The sequence below is a fragment of the Sinocyclocheilus rhinocerous genome, unplaced genomic scaffold (genome assembly GCF_001515625.1).
Source record: "Sinocyclocheilus rhinocerous isolate Xijiao unplaced genomic scaffold, SAMN03320098_v1.1 scaffold1213, whole genome shotgun sequence".
Taxonomy (NCBI): Eukaryota; Metazoa; Chordata; class Actinopteri; order Cypriniformes; family Cyprinidae; genus Sinocyclocheilus; species Sinocyclocheilus rhinocerous.
In genome coordinates, this window is record NW_015625600.1 from 354,101 (window position 1) to 370,921 (window position 16,821).

Below are 16,821 nucleotides of genomic sequence, written 5' to 3' on the forward strand. Positions count from 1 at the left end.
CTACAGCATGCACTAGCCACACACGAGATGATTCGTCGAGCAGTGAGGATGCTTATGTGTTTGTTTTGAACAGCAATACATGCCAGCAACAGCCTCAGACACAAATTAAAATAAACGGCACCAAAGTTACAGCTCTGATTGATTCCGGAGCAGCTGTAAATATTATCAGCAAAGCAGTGTTCAACATGCTCACACCCAAGCCAAAGCTCAGAGCAGCGACAATTAAGATCTTTGCGTATGGCTCTGCCTATTATTGGTGTATTCCAGTGCAATGTACAAGCATCACATAACACTACAGAGACCAAGTTCTATGTTCTTCAGAACGATGGACACACCCTTCTAAGCTATGGAACAGCACAAGAGCTTGGACTGATAAATATCACCAGTGCTGTTAATTATACAAACACCATCCGCACAGTAGCTGATGAACTTGTTGAAAGCTATCCAGAACTGTTCAAAGGAATAGGCAAACTGAAAAACTTCCAAGTGAAGCTGCATATCAGTCGGCAACAAAAGCGAAACAAACTAACGACACCTTACAACACAAAGTCACTCACAGTCACCAAAGTAAAAGGCACAATGGTGACTGCAGAAGGGCATGGACACTCCATTACAAGGAACTGTTCATTCTTTAAGAGACTCAACCAGGAGACACCAGATCTTATGTTTGAGCTAGGATTTGAAAATGAGACAGAAGAAACTGACTCATGCACGGTCCCTCTGAGATATCCTGTTAGACATAACCATAGGCCTCCTGCCTACCTCTCTGATTATGTTTAGGTAGACTGTGTGGTGTAACTACATAGTTGCATGGATCGTTCAAAGCAGGTGTTTCAGACTGTTTAGTTCTGTGAAATCTCCATGTCTCCTCGTTTCCTCGTGCCCGTGCTCCAGCGGATTGTGACATGTCTATGGTGAAATTATTGCCAACTCCGTTCCCCAAGGGATTGTGAGCAATATTAGCCTAGACACTTTATGAAATCATCACAGTGTAATTTCAGATGCACTAAAACCTTCAATGTCACACTATTGAATATCAAATAGTACCATGCTGACTGTGTAAAAAATAGAAAAAGAAACTCAAATGTGGTTTGCTAGTTTAAGTTAGATAAACTGGTCTAGATAAGATGGTGAAAAGTGCCCCTCAACATCTATTAAGTCAGCTAAGAGCAACAAGGCTTGTTTATGGAGATTATGTTTTCTAAAGAGATGCAGATAGGGATTTACACAGGGTTTCTTGTGGCTCTTCAGAATTACATAAACACACAACGCCCATGACTGATTATATAACTGTGCTCAGGCTCAGATCAAAACCTGGAACATATAACAATACTTACCACTCTCTAGTACTGCCATGTTGGAAATGTTGCTTTTGTCCATCTGATGTTCCGAAGCCACTGATGTGAACTCAACATCACCTGCATTTAGGATCCCAGCTAAGGTACTGTAAACGCTCCCGAGCTCCTGATGAAATTATGACATAAAAATGTACCACGGTTGGTTATACCAACAGATAAATAAAATGCATTAAATTAAAAATCCTACAGAAGAGATGCCAGGCATAAATAACATGATTTATTACATGACATCACATCTAATAACATCTAACCCTAACCCTAACCCTATGTTTAAGCATCCCATCCAAGAGGAATGAAACTGCTACATATTTCTGCAAATGTAGCATAGCAGTTAATATCTAGTGACACACTGCCACGTCTGTCTATTCGATTAGGTGGATTCCCTAAAGAGTACAGTGTTCCGTAATGTCAAAGTCATGTCACTCACAGGCCTGTGATTATGCCTGTCTCCCTTGAGAAATCGAAAACTAAACTGACATTACAGAGACAGAGTAAGTTCTCTAAGAAGATTTAGATGTTGGCCTGGTGGTAGTTCTGTGATATAATTCACAACAGTGTTTCCAGAACTAAAGTTTCTCAGTACACCAATTTTTTTTTTAAGGAATATTTATTAGGAAAATAATATACTTCTAAATGTAATGTAATAGTGAAAAATAGTGATGAAAGTGTACTCACTTTAAGAACACTTAAGTGGCTTTTTATTTCATTAATATTATATTATCTGCAAGTACAGGCTATTTTTAAGATTGGAAGTACACTACACATTCAAAAACAATTTAAGGAATAGTTTGAGGAATAGAGCTAAAAACTTGGACATTCAAGGTGTAGATGAGTTTGTTTCTTCATGGGAAAAGATTTGGAGAAATTTAGCATAACATCACTTGCTCGCCAATGGATCCTCTGCAGTGAATGGGTGCCGTCAGAATGAGAGTCCAAACAGCTAATACAATTACTGCTCAGCTTTTGCAGTGAATTCTGTTTCCATGCTAACAGCGACTTCTCAGATTGGTTGATCTCTTGCCAAGATTATGGACCGTGCAGTTCTTCACAAAAATGTGGCTATTAAAATAATTTCTTATTTATAGCTTCTACAGAATCTGTTTTCACTTAAACTCATGTTATTCATGGTGCATCTGCATTGAAAGGTTAAAAATAATTTCTCTATAAAGAAAATTAATTGAGTTACTTCCAGAACCAGACGTTGCGCTCTATTGCGATAGTTTCACGATCTTGGGATATCTGCTATCTTATTTCACTGATAAGGTTTGATGCAGCCGTCCAGACAAAATGGGCACTGGTAATGTATTCTAGCATGCATCATTGATTCTCCTGATGCTAATTGTGAAGACTGATGGCATTAGAGCACTGGGTCACAACTTCTACATCACCCTCCACACAGGCCATCGCCAGCGTTCAGAGCACTGGATCTTTTTTACAAGAACTGAGATTAATCTCAAAATTACACTTTGATTTCGAGATAGTATGTATATGAAAAGCTAATGGCTTATATTCACTGACAAAAAGCATTAATACAATATATTTTAGGTTTTAGTTTTCTTATATATATATATATATATATGTGTGTGTGTACATACAGTGATGTGAAAAAGTGTTGGCCCCCTTCCTGATTTCTTATTTTTTTGCATGTTTGTCCAGAATCTGTTTTCACTTAAACTCATGTTATTCATGGTGCATCTGCATTGAAAGGTTAAAAATAATTTCTCTATAAAGAAAATTAATTGAGTTACTTCCAGAACCAGACGTTGCGCTCTATTGCGATAGTTTCACGATCTTGGGATATCTGCTATCTTATTTCACTGATAAGGTTTGATGCAGCCGTCCAGACAAAATGGGCACTGGTAATGTATTCTAGCATGCATCATTGATTCTCCTGATGCTAATTGTGAAGACTGATGGCATTAGAGCACTGGGTCACAACTTCTACATCACCCTCCACACAGGCCATCGCCAGCGTTCAGAGCACTGGACCTGAATGGACAGGCATGCTATTCTCACGGTCACTGCACCACAGTGTTCTTCTTGTCTATTACACTTCATAATATAGAAATCAAAGGGCATTTAGCCCCTTATCCAAAAGAAACAACATTTGCATTTTAGTATAATGACAGCCAGTGCTATCATCTCCAATTTAAGAACTCTAATTATGTAAAATTAAACGTTCTAAATGACACTTATTAAAAACGTGATTCTACTGTACTTAGAAGAGTTCTTTGCAGCAAAAAAGGTCAATATGGTATTCTTGAACCGTTATTTTAAAGACTGTAAGCACTTTATTGTGATAGGTTTGAGTACCTCTAGTGTGAAGCCGATGACTTTGAAGCACTGCTCCACTGTCTCAAACTGCTCCTTATAGAAGGCATTGCCCACAATGTCAGGCACTAATTTAACATTCTCATTGTGGAGATACCTGGAATTGAGAAAAACAAAGAGTACAAAACAGAAATAAGCATGTCAGATGTGGATCCAGATAAAAACAGCAAGTTGTTATCAGAAGCTCAAGAACTTACTTTGGAGTTTTGCTGTCTGACAGCTTGTAGTGGCCGAGTTTCTTCCTCTCTGCCAGACCGGCATAGATATAATAGAAGATGTGGAAGTTACGTTCCCCTCTGAAAAAAAGAAAGAATAGATTTTAGTATCCAAGCAGCTGAGAAAAAGTGCTGGTGGAAAATGGTGGCAAGTAAACACAATGAAAAGAAAAGCAAATTCTTAATTTTCTTATTTTTAATTTAATTTAATAATTTAAATTAATTTAATGATTTAATATATTGATTTATTTTTACCATAACAATTATTACTGTATGGCATTATAAATTATAACTTATTATAAGAAATATTTTAAACAAATTCATTAATTCATTATATACATAAGTTTGAACAATTAATACAAACGAACATTTCCCATCAAAATAGCGCTGTAAATATATATATATATATATATATATATTTTTTTTTTTAAGATATAAATAAAACACATTATTGGAGTATGATTTGCAAAAAATACTATTTCAGTCTTTCTACATAAAATTTTAATGTTTGATACAATGTGTAACCTGCCATTTCTTTGTACATAATTTCTGAAAATTGAAACAATTGTAACCATTTTTCTTTTCCATTGTGCTTAATTTATTGTTGCTCCAAATTGTCTTTTTTCTTTTTCAACAAATGATTTGTACCCTTCTGGGCTAATCGATAAAACAGGAAAACTATTAAACATCAAAATGTGTTTGGTCATTTCAGTCAGTCCTTATCATTTGATATTTAATTCAGTATTCATGCTGAATTTAGCTGCAGCTTCATGGTTAATATGCAGGGAGATGGTCTCTTACACGGCCTGGTGTATGACCCGGGATTTCTCCAGGAGGTAATCTGAGATCTGAGCTCCCACTACTGTGCCTCCACATGTGAACTTCATCTCCAGATACTTCCCAAAGCGACTGGAGTTATCATTGATCACAGTACAGGCATTTCCAAAGGCCTCCACCAGACTATTGACCAGCAAAATCTTCTCTTGGAGGGTCCGATTGTTTGCCTGAAGAAAAAAAAAAAAGAACTGCTCATGTAGCCATTACTGCAAAATAAAAGTGATCAGGATCGAACACACACTTATTACACAGCTACTTCCCAAAATATATATATATATATAAAAAAAACGACCAATGCCAGACATCACAACTGTGAAATTATTTTATTATGTGAGAAGAATAAAGTATTAAGTGATATGAGAGACATTCTATGAGAAAAACATAACATTAGTCATAACCTAAGATTGAGAACATAAAGCAGCCTCCGAACCTTTCCAAGAACGGTCAGCTGTTGGACTAATAGGTGGGCGCTTTCTGTTTTCCCAGCACCGCTCTCTCCGCTGATGACAATGCACTGCACACAGAAACAAACACAGTTCAGAACATGACTGATATACTCAGAACATGACAAAAAAAATGGTAACATCTAAATATTAAAATATTATTTAATATCACTGAATCAACCTACTGTAAATACATTACTTGATACGACCAAAACTACTTTATATGGGTTAAATCAGGAAGAAATATTTCTTTCAAGTAACACTTGCAGGTTACCACTTTTCCAGCGTACAGTCCAGAAGTTCATAGAGGAACATACTCTACCTGATCAGTATTACAGGAGACCATGGACTGATATGCGATGTCTGCAACTGCATATATATGAGGAGGGTTGGACGTTCTTTTGGCTCCAACGTAAATCTTAGAATGCTGTCACAGAAACAATAGAGTATTAGACAACTGTGTTTGACTAATTTGATAATTCACATTCTATGAAGCAAAAGTGGTGCTTGTCCATACAAAACACACAATCCCCGCTATTCTAGAGTAGGTGGTTGACAGTGCATTCCTATGTGGTTTTTAAGATGTCATAAATGGCATTTGTATGCAGTTGCTTAAAGAGAGAGTTCACCCATTACTCACCCTCAAGTTGTTCCAAACCTGTATGACTTGATTTCTTCTGTTGAACTAGAAAAGAAGATATTTTGAAGAATGTAGGTAACCAAACAGTTGCTGGTCTCCATTGACTTCCATAGTATGGAGGAAAAAATACTATGGAAGTCAATGGGGACACATTCTTCAAAAATGTATTAGTATTCATCAAAATAAAGAAAGTCTGGTTTTGAAACAACTTGAGGGTGAGTGAATGATGACAGAATTGTCATTTTTTGGGTGAACTATCCCTTTAAGTGTTCTGAGCAGATGTCAGTGTACTTCAGTGCGGTGGCTGGGGTGATCTGAGTGGTTGTTGGCACTTTGCTAAGCAGTTTCTAAGGTGCTTTAGCATGTTCTCATGTGGTTGCTAGGGTGCATCTAGCATTGCTATATGGCTGCTTAGATGTTTGAAGTGGTTGTTAGCTCATTGATATTGATATTGCGAAGATGTTCTGAATGGTTGCTGGGGTGTTGCTAAGGAGAAGCTCGGGTGTTCAAGGAGGTTGCCAGGGCATTGCTATGCAGTTGCTACAGTATTCTGAGTGGTTGTAATGGGCTTGCCATTAATGCAAGTTTATGCCAATTGATTTTTTATCTTCTGCAAGGTTAAAATCATAAGCCTGACTGCTTTGAAATCAAAAAGCAAACATCACTAATAAATAAAGTAAGCTGAGAAACCCTTGTGAAAAAGAAGTGTGCTTAATTGTATTGAACACACACTCGCAATGTACCTAAATCTTAAAAGAATATTAGAAAAACTGTACTTACAAATAATATAATATTAATGAAATAAAAGGTCACAAGTTTCTTAAGTACACTTTTAAAAGTGTACTTTGTAATAATTAAACATTTTACTTTAAAGTACTTTTTAAATCATGTTTTAATAATCTTTTGTTGTGCTTTAAATAAGTACACTTGTTTTGATGTGCTGACTAATGTACTAAAGCATATGTCAAGTGCTTGATTATAATTTTACCTGTAATGTGTTCTTTGGATATTACATTTAAAGTTAATATATTTTAAATGTACTAAATTGCAACTTCATCATTGCAATCAGTAAATTTGTCAGTACATTTAACCATATTTTAAAGACAACAGAAGTAATTATGAATATTATTATGAGTCCTACTTAACTGGGTAAAAAAGCACTCTAAAGCTACATGTAATATAGGTTTATAACATACAACATTACAAATAACATGTAATTAGGTTTAAACATTTAATTTGCACTTAAGTATATTCTTTTCATAATAAGTCTCTTTTTTAAGTATCCTAAAGTGTACTTCTTTTTCACAAGGAAATCCAGAGAGAGGAGAACATGTGAATGAAAGAAAAAGGGAAATGAAATATACACTGTTTCTGCAAAAGGTACAATGTCACAAGCCAGATACAGATTGACAGATGAGGAAGAAAGCGAATGAGAGTGGTAGTAAATGGAGTGGAGTAGACTATGAAAGGTTGATGGCATCCATAATGAAATATCCCCCCCACACACACACCTCTGGCGTGTACAGTCATCATTGCAATTGTGTAACTACAAATATATTTAAATACATGACATTCAAGTTTCAATAGAAATTACATTAAAGTGTATATTAGGTTATCATAAATGGTGGTTATCATAAATGGTGGTCAGTAAATTTGTCAGTACATTTAACCATATTTTAAAGACAACAGAAGTAATTATGAATATTATTATAAGTCCTACTTAACTGGGTAAAAAAGCACTCTAAAGCTACATGTAATATAGGTTTATAACATACAACATTACAAATAACATGTAATTAGGTTTAAACATTTAATTTGCACTTAAGTATATTCTTTTCATAATAAGTCTCTTTTTTAAGTATCCTAAAGTGTACTTCTTTTTCACAAGGAAATCCAGAGAGAGGAGAACATGTGAATGAAAGAAAAAGGGAAATGAAATATACACTGTTTCTGCAAAAGGTACAATGTCACAAGCCAGATACAGATTGACAGATGAGGAAGAAAGCGAATGAGAGTGGTAGTAAATGGAGTGGAGTAGACTATGAAAGGTTGATGGCATCCATAATGAAATATCCCCCCCACACACACACCTCTGGCGTGTACAGCTCCGTTTTATGGAATGGATTAACTGCTATAAGGATGTCTCCAACGTAGGTGTAGATCTGCTCCTTTGTATAACGTCTCTGTAGCTGTTCGGTGATTGTGTTCTAACAGAGAGACAATTAAACATCACAGATGGCCATCCCATCAAACCACTGCACACCGATACACAACATAACCATCTAATACCGTGCAGGAGTCTCCATTTTCATGCATGACCAAACCTAGACACGGGGAGATGATTCATTATCTAGACTACTGCATTCATGGATCTTTGCATAGTGATTATTGCACACTATGTACATTTTGCTGCCATATGCGGCCAATATGGCCATACAAGACAGTTACACACATCACAGGTCTCCGTCTGGTGATATCAGTCCAAAGACACAGGCATAATACAAGTGCTTCCTGTCAGCACTGCTACCATAATGGATGAGAAAATATATCTAGTGTCAATGAGACCCCTCTGCATTGATAAATCACCTTAAATGTGTTTCTATACAAACTCTGTTATTGTTCACTAATCTGTCTATTTATTCAGTTGACAGTTAAAATATGAGACTGCTTGGATGAGTTATGGTCACTTGACAGTCTCTCTTAAAAATGCTACTGGAAAATGTAAGAAGTACAAAAAAATTCCAGCTGGAATGAATGGGCTGTCTGGCAGAAAGATGGAAAATTTCCTGAAGACTTTCCTGAGTCTGTGATGATCGAAACCAGCGTGTGTGTGTGTGTGGCCTCACCTCTACAAGTGCACAGTTTAATCTACAAACACAGGGGACATAGTCAGATTCTGATTATGAAAATACACTGTTTATCATTAAACAACAATATTCACAATCACACCAACTGCGACTAAAACATATTAACACTATTGATTAATACTTATTCAGCAAGGATGTGACGGCAAAGACATTTATAATGTTATAAAAAAAACTATATCAAATAAATGCTGGTCTTTTGAACCTTCTCTTCATCAAATAATGTATCATGGTTTCAAAAACAAAACAATAATATTGCCGCACAACTGATTTCAACATTGATAATAAGAATAAATGTTTCCTAAGCATCAAATCAGCATATTAACAGCAGAGGAATAAGTTACATTTCAAAATATATTCAAATGGAAAACTTTTATTTTACTTTATAATAATATGTAGGGTTTTTTTTTTTACCATATTTTTGATCAAATAAATGCAGCCTTGGTGAGCATAAGAGACTTCTCAAATATGACTGACTAACTGAGAAATGCCGACTAACCAACTTTTTTAAATGCTAAAATGTATTATTAAAATAGTTCAAACTAGTTTTACCCATACATAACAAAGCTGAACTAATTTACTCAATATTTGTGTTATGTATTTGTATGCTTGCTAAGACCTTTCACACTAAATAGGAATGTTTTTAGCTTAGCAACATGCTAATGGCAAGCCCTCACATGCTTCTTGTGAGTAACACATGCTGTCTCAAAAGGAAGCTGCCTATGTATGTAGACAGTTGACTGCAAACATGAACAGAGCTTATGGTTGTGATGTTATTGAACAAATGGAAGGTAAAGTAAGAAAGCCCAGCACATTGGTCCAAACCATGTATTTATTTACACATTTAAAAGAGCAACTCCTGAATAAACCCTACATCCTAAGCACTCGTAAGATCGGAAATTACAGAGCTAAGAAAAGCACAAGATATGAGCACATATTCTCAATGATATTGGTAACTAGCTGCCTCACAAGATATTTTGCGAAACACAAGAACACACCATTGGGTACACAATTGAAGCTTTTGGGAAAGTTGCAAGGGAAGTCGCCACAACATAATGTTCAGAGACAGGAAGCTGCTACTGCTACATCCACAGGAAGTAGACTCGATTTAACCCATGTGACTGACCGTACATATATCATACCTGGAATCACTGTCTCTCCTTTCAGTTATTCCAAGATGGCTTAAATGATAAAAATGAAGTTAATATCTTGGAGGCATAGCAGGGGTTGTGATGAGGGGGCCTCTGGTGCAACCATAATGGCCAGTATTGCAGTCAGCAGAGATCCTGTATTTTTTATGAACGTGTTTATGTAAGTTTTAAAATTATAAATAATTCTGATATATCACTAGCTTTCAAGGCTGATTACACAGGACATATTCTTACATTCTGAGTTATTTTAAAATTGTTGTCTGTTTAAACATGCTTTAGATGTACACCGTATGTCGTCAACAGGGCCGTTTCTAGGCATAGGCGAGCTAGGCAGTCGCCTAGGGCGCCACCAGCTAAAGGGGCGCCAATGAGCGCACGTACTGGCACTTTTAGCAGGGTTGTGATAAAGCGTGGCACGGTCACCCTGAAATATGACTGCCACCCCCACTGGATCCCCCAACATTATTGGGCTAGAGTACTGTCAATCTGACGATGCCTGTATGCCACTAGATCAGAGTGCTGTCAATTGCTGCCTGATTGTTGCATGCAAAGTTTGCATCTGGAGCGATCAACAACGCCATTAGATCAGTGGGCTCTGATATATAGGGACAATAGGGATTTCGCCTAGGGTGTCAAATTGGCTAGAAACGGCCCTGGTCGTCAATTATAGTATATTAATATATAGCAATTAATTACCCTAATATGGGGGGAGGGCATACATCGCTGCTTATCACACGCTGCACCCCACACAAACAGCGGGTGTCAGACGCTTACATGCAAAAGTATAATATGTCAACATTACGTTTTAATAAAATAGAAATAATATTTGGTATCATAAAGGTATCATCAAGAGTATAAATTGTGCTTACTAGGCACTAAAAATGGAAAATTTGTATTTTACAAGTCGGTCCAGCTACGGCTCAAGCATGTTCTAGAGTAAACAAACAATCTCTTATTAATGCAAGATGGGACTTTCAAATATTCTGCCATCATAATGAGCATTTTTGATGCACTTCTACATAATAATGCATCAGTTCTTTTAAATGTAAGGCAGAACAGCAGCCGCCACATCGAGTGTTAAGGTTTCCTCCCTTTGTGTGAATGGACTGTTTCTCTTGATACAATCTCTGGTAGAGTTCGGCCAGTCATTCCGTGTGAAAAAGAAGTACACTTTAGCATAGTTTTAAAAAGAGTATTAATTGCGGAAATTATATACTTTAAAATAACATACTTAATTATGAACTGAATGTAATGTTTTCAGACTAATGACTGTTAACTGAAATTCAAATAAAAATGTCTTACAGTTTAAATTTATATTAAAAGCAATGAGCTGCACGTTCTTTTTGACACACTTAAGTAGGACATACCATATAATTCAATCTTTACATGTGATTTTATAATTACTTCTATTGCCTTTGAAATGCGGTTAAAATATACTGCTGAATGCACTGACAAGCATTTATGTTAATCTAAAATACTGTAAATTCATTTCTATTGAAACTCATATGTCACATATTTAAATATTTTTAATTACACATTTGTAGTAACGAAGCTGTGACTTAGTATAATTAAAATATAATAACTTTAAATGTAATATTGAACGCACTACAGTTAAAATTAGAATCAAGTACTTTACATGTGCTTTAGAATGTTAGTTAAGTGTACTTCTTTTTAAAACGTTTATTAAAACAAGGAGTTCAAATGAATTTTAAAGTAAAACTTTTAATTTGACATTATTACAAAACGCACTTTTTAAAAGTATACTTAAGTGTGTTAAGAAAGTGTACTCTCATTAAATACACTTACTTAGTAATTTCATTAATATATCTAATGTTTTGAGTACAGTTTTTAAAAAAATATACTTTTACAACACTTTAATAAAACTAAGTGCACTTCTTTTTCACAAGAATATGTAGAATGATGCTTGTTCTATGTCACTTGTGTGGCTGGAGGATTCATCTCATTCTTAAGCGTGAAAAATTTTATTGAAAAAAGTGCCCTTTAAATTGTAAAAGTTAGAAACAGTCCAAACTAAAACTTGTGGCATTTTAAACACTTTGTTTGTGTCACGTTAAACACATTGTATGACTCACAGAAAGCACTAGAGCTGATATTTGAGTCTAACTACCTTGTTTTCTCGATAACGCCCATTTGTTGGTTGAGGTCGATTAGCTCCATCAGCTGCTTCTGCAGCGTCTTCTCTCGCCCCACAATCTGTTTGATGAAGACATGCTGAAGAAGGTCAAACACATTGGGCCTGAGCTCAAAATCCTTTATCAGACACCTGAAGGGGACACAATCAAAAAATGGGAGAATCTGTGTTGAAATGTCCAAGATGAAGTCAAATCAAATGGCAACTGATAAGGACAAGATTCAGGAAAAACACAAACAAGCTAAAGGTTGTTGAGATTAATTCAGTTACGGTTACAAACAAAGTTCTGGTAAAACAGCAGGAGGATAATTAGAGTATGACGAGGCATTATGAGACACTCAGACACGGCTCTTTATGAGAGTTACTAACCCACAAAATCAGTGTTGAAAAGAAAAACTAACAAAACTTCAACAACCAACAAACTTTGGATTTGCCAATGCCGTACATATAAATACAAATACATTTAACCTGTGTTACTTACTTGCATATAAAATCATTAAAATCGTTTGACCAGAGCTCTGGTTGGTGTAGGGTGGGTGGAGGATTTCTGTTCAGAGAAAAACAGATAGATATGCAAAGATAAGTGTGAGAGAGAAACGAGGAGAGGGAATTGATCCCATTAACTTTAAAGGGAAAAGACACTTCTCACTTGATAAGATTATTAGATTACTGCCTAAAATTGTCTGTTAGTTAGGTGAATAGATAAACCATTTCAATTGTCCTTATAAGTACGGACCATAATAATCATACTCAAAGAAAAATGTATATATACCAAAACGCATGCATGTGCCATAAACTTCAGTAAGGTAAAAATAGTGAAATTTTTCCGTTGTCTCCCTTGTGTTTTTATTTGAGGTTGAAGTTGCATGAGTCAAAGTGAATTTTTTTTAGTAAATTTGTGCTGATGTGAAAAAGCTTTGTCTATGAAGGCTGCCAGAAAGCTTTTCCCTGTACATGTAGATAAGTAAGCAGATAGACACTTAATGGTGTCAACAGAGGACCTGACAAGCGTTCCCTGCTGTGGAACAATAGAGCTAATTAGCCGTCATTTGATGTCCTGGTGAAGGGGGCTATTAGCAGAGGGAGAGTAGGGTTGAGGAAGTGTACTCCAGCCCAACGGCTAGCACGTCAGGAGCGCACTCTGTGCCTCTGACAGCGATTAATTACCCTAATGGGGGGGGCATACATCTCTGCTTATCACACGCTGCACCGCACACAAACAGCGGGTGTCAGACTGGAGAAACACTTGGACTATTAAAGTGCATCCTTATCGGAAACGCAGCAGCAAAAAATAAAAGATTACAGATGAAAACAACAAAGCCTTCTGCAATTTAAAGGCTGCAAATTCAAATCTGACTAATGTCATCCTGAAACTTGAGAGTGATTTAGCAAGAAAAATAAAAAATAAAAATCTAGATTTAGTACTAAAAAGACCCAATTCTGCCAGATTTTGCAATAAAATAATGATAAAAAATAAATAAAAATGTAAAATATTTTAAAAAAATAAATAAAATGTCAGTAAAACATTAACATTCAAAATCTGAAATTTCACAGTTTATACATTTATAGTTTTTTTAGTTATATATATATTTTTATAAATAAATACATATATACATTTTAATATTAATATTGAACTTAAATATACACTAATGCTCAAAAGTTCAGGGCTAGATTTGACCCTGAAATTCTTTTATTCAGCAAGGATGCGTTAAAAATGATCAAAAGTGACAATAAAAAAATACATTTATAATGTTACAAAATATTTTTGTTTCTGTTTTTGTTTCTGTTCATCAAAGAATAAAATGCTAAAATGTTAAATGTTAAAATATATTTTAAAATATATTAAAATACAAAACAGTTATTTTAAATTGTTTTAAAAATATTACTATTTTAAAAGTATTTTTGATCAAATAAATGCATCTTTGGTGAGACTTTCAAAAAAACAATAAAAATCTTACCAACCCCACACTTTTGAATAGTAGTGTAGATGTAGATATAAAAATATAAAAAAATCTTGAGTGAAATATTTTGAGGACATACAGATTTGAGATTATAATGGCTGTGTTCCAGTTTTGTCACACTGCATTGCTCATTCTCAGTCTGGATGGGTGTGTGTGAAGCATACATTTTTCAATGTATGCTTCAGACACGGGTCACGACGAGGCGTTCCCCATAGCGACCCCTAGAGGACGCAGTGTCTCGTTCCCTACTCAGGGAACCATGGTTACATAAGTAACCTGAGACGTTTCTTTGGTGAGACTTTGAAAAACATTTTTAATAATAGTGTAGATCTAAATATAAAAATGCATTTCAAAATAAATCGTCAGTGAAATATTTTGAGAACATTCAGATTTGAGATTCTAATGGCTGCGTTCCAGTTTTGTCACAATGCATTGCCTATTCTCAGTCTGGATGGGTATGGGGGGTTTAAGGTGTGTTTTTCTAATAAGAAGGAAAGAGAACATGAGAGAGACCCAACAAAGACAGCCTGCAGTGTGTACATGAGCAGTCAGAAACATAACCACACCGCTCTGTGATTATACCCACCACCCCCACCACTGACTGCAGTCAGAACGCCACTGCTCTGATAGCACAGCGCTCAATGGACGGATGCTGTGTGTGTGTGTGTGTGTGAGAGGTGTATTAGAACACAAAAGTGCTGCACCATCAAGATGACACTGGTGATAACAGTTTCTCTTCTGAGCCCGAAAACAGAAAACAATCAAATTTCACCTTCAGACAGGTAGGTGCACGATGGAAAGAAAAATCGCTTGGTCTCTTTCTTGTATCCACAAGGATGCAGGGGTTGGACAAAGTAATATGAATGCTTGGAAAATAGATAATATTTCTTTATAAAGGTAATTTTCCACAATTTGCCTTTAATTTGGTGGTCCACTTAAGGCGTTTTGTTGATTATAAGTAACTTAACTCTCATTACAGTATTAGTAGACTGTTAGGTTATGGTAAGGGCTTGTAGATTAAGTTGACATGTACGGTACTTGCATAGTTACTTATAGTCAGTAGAATGTCTGTTGGGGACCATCAAAATAAAAGACGCTTTTCCAGTGTCGGGCCAAACCCTTCTTATTGCTTAACCGTTCCATTCTGGCCCAGGTGGCAAGTTTATGGTTTTGTTTCCACTGTATGGTTGATAACAGAGCCTATAATACAAATGCATAACCCGTTGCCTTGGTAACACAAGTGTTTACATACGGTATAAGATGTCAATAGCGATGACGTTATGGAAGATGATCAGATGTTTCCGTTTAGTTTACTCAAATAGCGTGTTTGGCCTTCTACAGAGAGAAACTAGTAGCCATACAACAAACAAGTGACCAATCCTGAGTGGCGAACTGGCGATGTCCCTACATGCATTCTGCAGGCACAGACCTAAATGGTAATTGCACCAAAGTCCCTTTAAGACAAGTCATTTCACTCGGTGGCCATCTTTGAAATGCCTCTCGGGCATGCAAGTGTAGCTCCTATCTCTTTAAATAGGGAAACATCAAATTCTCCAAAACTGTTAGTGTCTCGTTCCCTACTCAGGGAACCATGGTTACATAAGTAACCTGAGACGTTTTGTTTTCCACTGTATGGTTGATAACAGAGCCTATAATACAAATGCATCACCCATTGCCTTGGTAACACAAGTGTTTACATACGGTATAAGATGTCAATAGCGATGACGTTATGGAGGATGATCAGATGATTCTGTTTAGTTTGCTCAAATAGCGTGTTTGGCCTTCTACAGAGAGAAACTAGTAGCCATACAACAAACAAGTGACCAATCCTGAGTGGCGAACTGGCGATGTCCCTACATGCATTCTGCCGGCACAGACCTAAATGGTAATTGCACCAAAGTCCCTTTAAGACAAGTCATTTCACTCGGTGGCCATCTTTGAAATGCCTCTCGGGCATGCAAGTGCAGCTCCTATCTCTTTGAATGGGGAAACATCAAATTCTCCAAAACTGTTCGCTAAGCTTACGATTAAATTTCATATTTGAAATCACCAATGAAATCTGACAACAACTGCCTCATGAATGTTGTTTCTTTTGCTCAGATAGCGTTAAAAAAGCTTATTTTTCAGGATAGACCAGCCAGTGTGCATGGGCAGTCCTAAGTGTGCGTCTCAGAACTCTGAATGCTTCTATAGCAACCGTGACTTCTAACGGCAGCTGCAGTGACGCGATGACTTTACAAATTAGTGATTGTCTCTTTTACTCAGAAGGCGGGGCTTCGTTCGATAGAGCGGCCATATTGAGCACTGCATTTTTCCCAATTCAAAACTATACGAGTGACATGTCTTGGGTATTCTATAGTATTTGATTGTACCAAGCTAAAATGGAAAAATAACTGGAACTGCTCCTTACCATTCTTAAAGTCCCCATGAAATCAAAATTAAAGTTATTTTGGGCGTTAGTATCAATATGTTAGTCTTAAGGTTATCTATAAGGCAGTGTGCTCCAAAACAGTGACAAAATTCGCATTTAGAAGATATAAGCATTCAATGCTTGCAGTTCGTCACTTCCGCCAAAACGATTTTTTTGACGTCACATCGTACTTCATCTTCTCATCAAATCTTCTGACCAATCAAATGCTCTCTAGAATCCGAAACGCCCGCCCCCTACACTATAAAATAGACGCTGAAGCCGCGGCTGAAATCGGTCACTTGTCCACAGAATTAGTATTTTCTGTACAGTGAATGGCACGTAGTGCACTATATAGTGGACAGGGAACGATTCAAACAGTGTAAATATGCGAGTCGGCGCAGACCACAAAATGTATCGGAGCTATTTGAATTCTACACAGAATGCTATATTTTATAGCAA

The 16,821-nt window shown here is 36.3% G+C and overlaps 1 protein-coding gene across 1 annotated transcript in view; it reads right to left on the reverse strand.

The window, feature by feature from the left end:
* Nucleotides 1-16,821, reverse strand: part of myo3a (myosin IIIA) — a 78,634-nt gene that overhangs the window by 22,565 nt on the left and 39,248 nt on the right. Inside the window, exons 8-17 of the mRNA XM_016576120.1 lie at nt 12,473-12,538; nt 11,968-12,123; nt 9,815-9,869; nt 7,915-8,031; nt 5,507-5,611; nt 5,172-5,255; nt 4,706-4,908; nt 3,887-3,985; nt 3,672-3,786; nt 1,338-1,464 (exon numbers count right to left, since the gene is read on the reverse strand). Coding sequence (XP_016431606.1) covers nt 1,338-1,464; nt 3,672-3,786; nt 3,887-3,985; nt 4,706-4,908; nt 5,172-5,255; nt 5,507-5,611; nt 7,915-8,031; nt 9,815-9,869; nt 11,968-12,123; nt 12,473-12,538 — 1,127 coding nt within the window. The remainder of the gene's footprint in view (nt 1-1,337; nt 1,465-3,671; nt 3,787-3,886; nt 3,986-4,705; nt 4,909-5,171; nt 5,256-5,506; nt 5,612-7,914; nt 8,032-9,814; nt 9,870-11,967; nt 12,124-12,472; nt 12,539-16,821) is intronic.